The sequence below is a fragment of the Notothenia rossii genome (genome assembly GCF_949606895.1).
Source record: "Notothenia rossii genome assembly, chromosome: 11".
Lineage (NCBI taxonomy): Eukaryota > Metazoa > Chordata > Actinopteri > Perciformes > Nototheniidae > Notothenia > Notothenia rossii.
In genome coordinates this window covers 18,290,123-18,300,248 of record NC_136910.1, presented here as the reverse complement: position 1 = coordinate 18,300,248, position 10,126 = coordinate 18,290,123, and the positions used below count along the sequence as shown (strand labels likewise).

General features: G+C 40.6%; 1 protein-coding gene across 1 annotated transcript; it reads right to left on the bottom strand.

The window, feature by feature from the left end:
- Positions 1-4,680: 4,680 nt before the first annotated feature.
- sost (sclerostin) lies at positions 4,681-9,776 on the bottom strand. The gene is made up of 2 exons (XM_079660418.1): positions 9,318-9,776; positions 4,681-6,569 (listed from the first exon to the last, which is right to left on the bottom strand). The coding sequence occupies exons 1-2, from the start codon at positions 9,589-9,591 to the stop codon at positions 6,163-6,165; spliced, it is 681 nt and encodes a 226-aa protein (XP_079516544.1). The 5' UTR covers positions 9,592-9,776; the 3' UTR covers positions 4,681-6,162.
- Positions 9,777-10,126: the final 350 nt, after the last annotated feature.

Sequence of the window (10,126 nt, the reverse complement as noted above, 5' to 3'; positions counted from 1 at the left end):
TGGCTGCAAACAAAAGTCTTGTTTTACAATCTGATTTACAAATTTGGTAAAAAGTCAATTACAATAGGACATAAATATTGTCAAATGTCTGTTGGATGTTCTTGTCAGTACGCTTGCATGTTTGCCATAATAATTTGATAATCTCAAATAAAAATCTCATCTAGATTATGTTATCGAAAGATCTGCCCCTTATTGACAAAAAAAACTAAAACACTCAAAAACACAAAAAACACTCAAAAAAACAAAAAACTCAATCTCATGTTTTCACGAAGATGAACATCCATTATTTTTAGCCACTGAGAAAACATGTTTTTCCATTAAATATACCCAAACTCTAAAAACTCTCAAACTTTTACAGCTGTTACCTATAGTATATGTTCTGCTGTTTTACAGGCAATTCGACAATTTCAATATGAAGAGAGCCACATAATGTTGACAAAGTCTCTAATCTGTTGTTATAAATGTCAATGGGTTTTTTAATGAAGTTTTCCCTCTTCTGGAACAAAACCCAGATGGCTCTTTATAATGGCAGGAGTAAATATCTTTGCTGTATAAACTCACTTGTACTTTTTTTTAATCTCGATTTGCAGTTAAGTAAACGACATAAAGTTTTACAACTCGTCAAACGAAAACAGACATTTTAATTGCTTATGTGTGTGGAGGAACTGCCCTTGCTTGTGTCAGCTTTTTTCTTGAGTTGTCAAATACATTGACCTCATGATAATTACCCATTGACAGGCTGTGTAAACTCTCGATACTACACGTGTGAGATCGGCCTTTTTATGCCCTCTCAATCGGCCACACACAAAATAACATACTGCAGAGTGTGAAGAACATTAACCAATCCATCTTCATCTTTTTTAAAGGGAAATTGGGGAAATTGACCGTGAACTTTTGCAGTACAACCTAAAACACACAAGCAAAAGACAGGTTTGTTTATCCCAGGACTGAAGTTTCCTATATGTTGGTGTGAAAGTCCATAAGGTGATGATTAAGCACAAAAAAGCATTTTGCCTCCACAACCTTGGGGCTTGCTGTGGTTGTTTAGAATTGTTGACAGCTCTGTTTCCTGTCCTCTGCACCTCCAGTTGTCCTGAGCACATATGGTTTGCCCTCCTCGCTACATGCCTGGCCGAGGCTGAGAGGCCGAGGCTTACATGGCTCAGTGGAGGTTCCTGACCCATGTGGTGCTACTGTCCATCTCTGGAAAAGGGTCATCTACTTCCACAACTTTCTAATGAAGCACAAAGAGAGTCATTGGTTTGCTTATATTTGCCAAGAATAGTGAATAAATCTCTAAGATGCAGTCTAGATGCTGAAGTAAACATAGGAGGACTTATTTGATCAGCCTTGACCCTTTTCCCAGTTGAGAATTACACTTTCAGGAAACCCTATCTACTTTCCAAAGCCGGCGTCATTTGAAGAACACCATTTTTAAAAAAACTTTTTTCAGCGTTCCTCATTCCTCTTAGGTCGCCAGACATCTCTTCTGGTTTCCATTTGTTTTAAGTTATTAGCGCTCATGACCTGATAAGGGAGTGGTTGGAGGAGCGCAAACATCCGTCTCCGACTACATCCGTCATCGTCCACATGTGTTTGACTTGAGCAATAATATCCGCTCCTGGAAAGGTTTGACTCAAAGGCCCGGAGGTGAAACTACCGCTGTGTAGACGCGTTTATGTAATCCTTGACGAAGGTTTGAAAATGATGTGTGCTGGTTTGTTCACTAAATATATTCCATCTTAATAAACGTCTTGGACAACCAGCAGCATTGTTCAGCACTTTGACTGCCTATATGCAACGGAGCAGAAACACAACACTTTAAAGACTTTTATAGGAGTTGGTTTTTGGCATGTGAGATAAAGTACCTCACATGCTATGAATGTCACCTCAAGTCAGTTTCCACTCTTGGTTCTTTGCAGTCAACAGAAGAGACTCGCTTGCTTTTGTAAGACGGATCCCACTGGCGAAAAACCCACATTAGTCAAGGAGCTCTTTATTTGAAAATGATATACAGTCTATTTAATTTGTCTGTCTCTTCTGCATTTGGCAGAATATCAGTTAGGGCTGTGTTGACAATGAAGACATTGAAGTGGCTGCCTTTTAGCCAACTTTCTGGCTGTGCGCAGGACAATAAAGCTTGCTCTGCACAAAGCTGAAATTAGATATTTTACCGTTCCATTATATGAGTTCAAAGGAGGATACATGCATTTATGAGTTATATTGAAGACGTGGCGAGGTGGAGATTCTCTATGCAGTGGAACAGGAAATAGCTTTGTTAGGAAACAGTGATTCTCTTTAGGAATGTTCAGTGTAAAAGCAAGGTTCCCAAAGTGGGACTTAAGGCATGTTCAACACAATGATGGTAGAAGTATTCAGATCATTTATTTGAGTAAAGGTACAAATAGCACACTGTGAAATACTCCAATACCAGCACAAATATTTTGCATTCAGAACCTACCTTAAGTAAAATGATGTAACTATTATTATTATTACAGTGCTGCATGTGTTTAAGATTGTGCTAATTCCTTTAAATACACCGTTGGGTAGTTTGATCTACAGAAATGTATCATATTCTATAAGACCATCATATGTTTATATCCTCAGTGTCCTGTAAGGACTACATATCTCTAAAAGGTTCGCTCAGAAAAAACGATCTGTTTTCAGCTTAGTGATGATGCATTTTCCAGGTGATCCATGCAGGTTTTTAAATAGTTTATTTTAGTTAAGATGTTGGGAGGATTTGGTTCACAGAACAGGAAGGGTGTGAGAGATTTGCAGAGAAACTAAAGATGTCAGAATAACAGTAGTAGCAAAAGTGGAAGTCCTAAAGTAAATGTACTTTCTGACATTTAACCTCTAATTCAATCGGATAAACAGTGTCATTTGTAATCTCATACGGGGCAATCCTATTATTTCTGACCCTCCCATCCAGACATTTATTTTGTTCAGAATGTTAGTTCTATAAATATTCCTTATAGGAGGCATGAGTCAACGAGGCTGTGTTTGTGAACTCTTGGCGATGTGTGTACCTAATCCCGCTCTGTTTCTTACACTTGTAACAGAGCAGGGGTCCTCTGGGACTTCTGCACCTGGTATTCTACACACAGTCAATGACACTTACATGGGGCTTGAGCATACTGTCGTAGACTTTCTATATTTGTGGGAATAGATCATACGTGACTTCTCGTGCAACTCCCCAGGTCTGTGAGGGTCACCAGGGGGTCACTGTGTGTGCAAACAGTAACACAGGGCAGATGCTTTGTCAGCGTCAATATATTAAAAAGGTACTGTTAATGTATTGAAGTATGTGTTCCTGTCTTTCTTGGGAACCTTTTAGTTGCCAGAGTAAAATCACGGCATGTCTGTTCTCTCTTAGAATACAGAGCTTTAAAATGACATAATGAGTGCACATTATGGATGATGTAGTGAAATTGAATATCTACTGTTCGCCATTGGCACGACAAAATACGGGCTCTCGGCCACAGTTGCCACAGTGATTTTCTGTGTTGTGTTTATTCTCAGTTTATTTGGTGCTCTATGGGAGCCCTTGTGCTGGTAATTAAAAATACCATTTGCATATAAAAGTCAGCATAAACACCTCATTTAACTGTGGTAAGTTTGTCTGTGCCTGGATTCAATCCAGTTTGAGTGAAAGACAAAAGTTGGTTGGGCTGTTGGCAAGTGAACTCTAAATATTACAAGCATCCACAAAGACGGATATGTTCTGAACTCTCAAACTCGCAGCGTATTGGGCCAGAAGCAGTGAGGGAGGAGAGGAATGATGTTGAGTGATGACTATGGCTCATATCCACCCTCATAAACAAAGAAATGGAGATGGCAAAAGGGAAGATTCTTCTTCTTTTGCAAAGCTGTGCAGACACTTTGAACAATGGCAAACCTTAACTTACTTATTGACTGAATTTCCTTGCACGGATAGAGATTTTTTTCCAGGAATACACGGCAAAGTATTACTTTACGCCTTATTTAGAAACAAATGCACTTTATAAACAATTAATACACTTAAAATTACACTAGTTAGAAGCAAATATAAAAGGACATTTTCTGAGTGTATTAATATACAGTATTTGCCAACAGTTATAGCTTCAAAGATCAAAGCATATTCTATTTTATTAAAACTGTTATAACTTTATGTTTACACATTGGGGGAAAAAAGTACTAAGAACTTTAAGTAAAAGCAGCAATACCACATACATATTGTGGTACAAGTAAAAGTATTTGCATTAAATACGTCCCATTTAAAAATAATGTTTATTACTGGATCCTAATTATTGAATCAATATTGTGGTGGTGAAAGTGGAGCTTGTTTTTTATTACTTTCTTTACTATTCTTTTTTCTATTTCTTTAATAGCTTAATCCATAATAATGGATAATTTATAGGTGGATTATATTTAGTTTTATGTTTCTAACCCTGCAAAATAAAGCTGTCAAAATAAAACATACAGCAATTGTTTTAGAAGAAGTATAAAGAAGCATATATAAAAAAAAACGTAAGTAAAGTACAAGTACCTCAAATTTGCACATAACTTCAGTCAATCACATGGTTGCTTCAAAGTACAAATACATTGAATACACTTATATCTGCTTACAACCACATAGTAGTGTGTTAAATCCAGTTGGTTGGGGATTCAGATGGGAAAAATAACAAATAAGCCAGCTTTTTCAAATATATCTGCCTTTACTTTATTCATGTTCTGTACATTATTTCATTTTCAAAGTCTCTATCATACTATATGACAATAATGGCTATCATTTACTACAAAAGGTTGCATAAATAATTTAAATGTGAAATAAAAAATAAATATGCAGTTAATTCTTTGTAACAGTCCTTCTTTAGTGTCTGTAGAAACCAGCCCCCCACCCCGCCAACCCACTGCAGCGGACCACACAGGTATGATATGTACAATCCCAGCTCTCAGCTTACACCACAAACCCCTTCCAGTTGCTATTCCAAAACATACAATCGGGAAAAGAAGCAAACATTGTCGGTACAGTTAAGACAACCATACAAAAATCAGGAAGCAATAGAAGCGGAATGACTATAATGTGGAAACATTGTGAATATTCTTCATGGAGAACAGTCCCCATTGCTGAGGAAGGAGGTTGTGACAGACCGGGGGTCAGATTTTTATCAGAATTATTGTTCTCATTATGTTATGTGTATTCCTATCTTTCCTGTTGGAGCTATTTACAGTATGGGAGCGGACACAAACGAATAGATTTTGGCTGTGGATGCTTGATCGCTGCTCTATTTGGCCCTTTACAAAAGAATTCCGGTGTGTGTGGGCGTGCTGGAGAAGAGCTCTGCCCTTAGGTAACAACGCAACCATGCTCTACTTTCTGATGCCTCCTACACACACACATGTGCACTTTTTTTTTTCTGTGTGTGTTTCCAGCAAACAGGAACTGGCTGGAGGAAATGGCTTTTTATGACTCGAAACAACACAGGAATAGGCTCATTTAGTAATTAAGGAGTCACAGGAATGTCCCCGTAGTGTCAAAACTGCTTAATTTCTCTGTCTCTCCTCACTCTGCATCTGGCTGTGGGGAAGGTTACTGCGACTGACAGGCCTGGAAGAGTGCTGTGGGGCTATCCCGATGAGTAAGGCCTTTAGTGAGCTGCCTGCACCGCTGCACAGAAACCTGTCAACATCAGAACCCCAAGAGCTGCCACCATCTCCTCCACACACGCATAGCCAAAAAGGAGATGGATTACAACCACTTTGGGGCGAAGATACACCTTTTCAGCTTTAAAAAACATTGCTCTGCATCCGCTGGATGTTTGTACAGATGGGCTGGAAGCCTTCGGGGAGGACTTCTCATTAAATGAAATCTGTTTGTGTGCAGGACACAAACCAAAAGAGGCTTGAGCTGTTGGGGAGATTAGATACTTTTTATCCAACATAGTGCCACATCTGTGGCAAGCCCCCTGGCAGTGACTAACTTTGTCAGGCAAATAAGCAGCCGAGTTCACAAATACATTGAAAAAATGAAGACTGATGACTTAAAAAACCAGTCCAAAAATTAGCTTATGAATTTGCTCTCTTTGATATTTCTCCTCCCTAGTTGAAGGAGACGTTGTTGAATGGTGTGTTGTGTAACGTGTGTGTGTGCTTTGGTTTTTGTCCTTTGGAAGAGCATCAGTACGAGTTTCCCATCAGTGTCGGCGTGTTGTTCTTGTTCCGGACTTGAGACAAGCGACTGTGCTTCTTGTTGCGTTTTGGCACCTCTTTGAGCTCTGATTGGTTGTGGTGGGGCCTGAAGCGCTTGCACTTGCAGGAGGTAACCACGCGGATTTTGTAAGTCCGAGTGTTGCCGTTGGGACAGTGCAGCTGCACCCTCCTAGCCCTGGAGTGGGCCGGGATGCAGCGGTAGTCTGTGGTGCTGCCCCTCCACCACTTCCCACGGCCGATGGAGTTGGGCATGAGGTGTGCGGGCATGCACTGACCCGAACACACCAGCTCCTTTACGGGCTTAGCACTGCGGCAAGATCCGTCCGTAATGTAACGGGTGGAGCGCAACTCCCTGCAGCTCAACTCCGAGGCACCTGGAATGGAAGAGCAGAATATCAAAGTTACACTCGTGGCTTCAGCCCAAAACACAGACTTTGAAGTTCTGCACACTGTAAATGACATTCTGCAGGTTGACCGCCCTAATGCTGCAGCTGTGTCCGACTCCAATATGTGCTAACATCTCTCCGATTCTGTCAACATTAGGTCATCCATTCTGTTTTGTGTAAGTCAAACTGCAGTTCAATCCTGACATTTTATGAGACACAAAAGTGCAGCCGAAAAATGCACTTTTATATATCCAACTTAATGTAACAATTTGTACATTTAAGAGTAGATTTGAGAGATCATATCAGGGTTTCCCAAATTTAGTCATGGTCTGATCATTAGCCGATGACGGGTTTTGACAAGGAGATCCAGCTGGCAGCAATCAGCTGATAGCATATCCAGACCAGAGGCCATTAAACAGCTCAATCAAACTTAATGTAGGTTTGGGCTGGAAGGAAAGCTGGCATTCAGCGTTGGCCCTCAGGAAATGTATGTGGTGATGGAGGAGTAAATAGCTGTCTGGTTATTTTAAAGTAAGTGTACGGTTTTGGACAAACTGGACATCTGCCAGACTGATTTGAGAAAACACACTCCCGACTGTAATCCCATGTTTCGGCCGCAGCCTTTTAACAGCCGTATTCATGAGTTATTGTCCTGCAAATTTTTTGTTTTTTACAAGCAGTGTATAAAGACTGGGCAGAGGAACTGTCGGTTTAGAAATGATACACTCCGAGAGGGATCTGTTTTTCTCTGTGGCTTTCTTTGCAAAAAAAGGGCTGAACAAAGGATGAGGTGACTCTTTTTTTTCCTCTGCACGAGAACCTGATCTGATGTTATTCTGTGGTTGCCACTGAAGGGACCACAGTAGTATACAATGACTACACTGGGCAGCAGTTCGCAATAATTACCACCATAACCCAGAAAGTCAGGTTGTCTTGTTCGGTCTCTCTCTGCCTTTTCCCTACATTTCCTGTTCTCCTCTCCACTATAAACCTGAAAAAATCATTACTAATGATGGAGGCCTGCACACTGGACTACTGTACAGTTGCGTGCGCTGTTGCTCTCCCTCGGCGGTAAAAGAGCAGCCCTGGGAGAGGAGTGTAGGGAGGCCAGGCAGTGGTCCAAAGTCCCTGCTGTGACCCCACAGGGACCACGAGCAGGACGTCCTGGGACAACACCGAGTGATGAATGACGAAAATAATCCAAGAGATTTCTGTCTCCGAGTGAACCACAACACCTAGGTGCTTATCCAGATGAAAACACGGGGATGCACTTTTCCAGCTATATTTTGGAGACTGTGGTTCATTGTGTGGATTGGTTATAAACATTTGGGAAGCCCACTTTAGTCGATAAGACTTGTTCAGTAATTTGTAACGCTATTTTTATACTGAATTTAAATAGACATTTGGTGATTTTGCAGTAATATTTGTGAAATAAACTAATTGATTAGTTACGAGTACGAGTGTTAGCCGTCTAAGATTTTCTTAAGGACAGCCCGATAATATACTCAGACAACGTATCCGTTATTCTTTTAATCCAACAAATCATCTTCTTCTCCAGTGCCCGTGATTAAATCTTTTAGAACATTGCACTACCCATCTTGAATGCATGAGTGTGAGATTATTGTACATGCACCGCTCAATCAGAACATACAACCTTTACTGGCCACAGGTGGGAATCATTCTGAAAAGGCAGTGTTGCGTTTAAAAAGCAATTTCTCAATACAGCCCACCCCAAAAAACGACATCCCCTGAAAGACAAACTGCAGGGTTTTCAGAGACATGTTGTTGCAATCAGATGGTAAGTAGAGCTTGACTAATAGTATAAAGAGAGAAGGAAACAACCTGGAAGACAATGTGAAAATGTTGCCCTGATGTCTCTCTAAATGCTCCACTTGAGATTGTGTAGGGGAAGAAACCACAAGAATGTGTCTGTGCCGCTCTCAGCACCCGTAGACTCTGGCAGTGGATTAAGCAAGAAAACACTTCCCACACAGGAGAGCTGCTCGTGATCAGGGAGGCAGTGTGAGGAAGAAGTGAAATGGAAAGACGGGTTGTCTTTAATACCTTTTTTTAAAAAGTCAGATCCACCGATTACAACAGTAGTAGCCTAAGTATACATTTCCAAGATTACATTTTTTTTAAGTCAAAACAGCGGATAAATTCTTATTCAACCATTTAATCGTTTACAATAAAACTACTTGTGAAATTAATCTTAGTTTTTAGGCATAAAATGCAGCTTCTCTAAACGTCTTTGTAAGGTCAACGGGACAGTCTCAGTGCACAATTCCCACCAAAATCGAATTATTTAATCCGAAAAAGGAAATATACATGTTTAAACAAAGAGATCCTACACTATTTAAATTGAAAAACTAAATATTTTTATGATTTTAAAAAATACACTAGTAGTATCAATTTATTATAAAAAGGTAGTGTGGCTCAGCTGTCTGGATATTAAATAATATATTGTCATGCTGTCGGTCTCCTTGGATACAGGTTTATAGTCTCCGTAATGCTATACAGATTGAACTGACGTTTTAAAAAAAAACAAAAAAAACATTATGTTTATTTATTTGTTTGTTAACTCCCTCACTTTTACGCACCATGCCTTAAATTAAACCTCACATAAAAAGTACCCTTTTAAGATTGACTTGGAAAAAGACATTTAAATACCTCACACGTGCCACCTGTAACACAGTTTTTCCCATACTAATAGAGTGAAAGTAGTAGGCTACTTACTGTAGGAGACAGTGTCCGCGCTCCTCCCGCCGCTCTTCGCCCTGTTATTCAGGGTGTTGTTGTTGTTGTTGTTGTTGTTGTTGTTGTTGTTGTTATTGTTGCCGTTGGCCGTCTGTAATATCGTCTCGAGAGGGGTCCGAATGTTTTCTCTGTACTCCGGTAAAATCTCCGTTCCATCGTTCTTTAGTACCTTCCATCCCTTCACGGCGGTGCAGCATCCCTGCAGAAGCAGCAGCGCAAGGCTGGAGACGAGGAGGGCCAGAGACACCTGCATGCTGGAGGCTCGGCGGCAAAAGGGAAGAAGCACGAGGAGGATAAAAATGTTACGCACCAGAAAGAGCGAGATGATGCCCTCTCGGATACGTCGGTCAGTTCTACTGTCAATGCAGGAGGCGCACGCGGTATTTAAGCCTGAGCGAGTTCTCGTCCAAGATGACAATTAAGCCTTACACGGAGTGGGAGGGGCCGAAGCTGGAGTGAGACTCATTGAGAAACTAGGAGGAGAGGGAACAAGACGAGGGGATACAATAGGGGAGAGAGAAAATTGAGGGAAGGAAATATAATGATAAAGTTAAATAGAGAAGTTGAGGGAGGAAGGAGAAACAGACGAGAACAATTTGGAAAAAGAGAAGAAAGTGGAAAAAGAGAAGAAACTGGGGAAAATGTAGGAAATAGAGGGCGGAGGAGATAGAGGGCAAAAGTGAGGAGAGAAGGGTGAAAGGAGGGAGAAGTATAGAGTAAGAAAAAGAGAGGGGTAAGGTGAAATGAAAGGAGAAAATAAAAAGGCGTAAAAAAGTAGACGGGGAAAA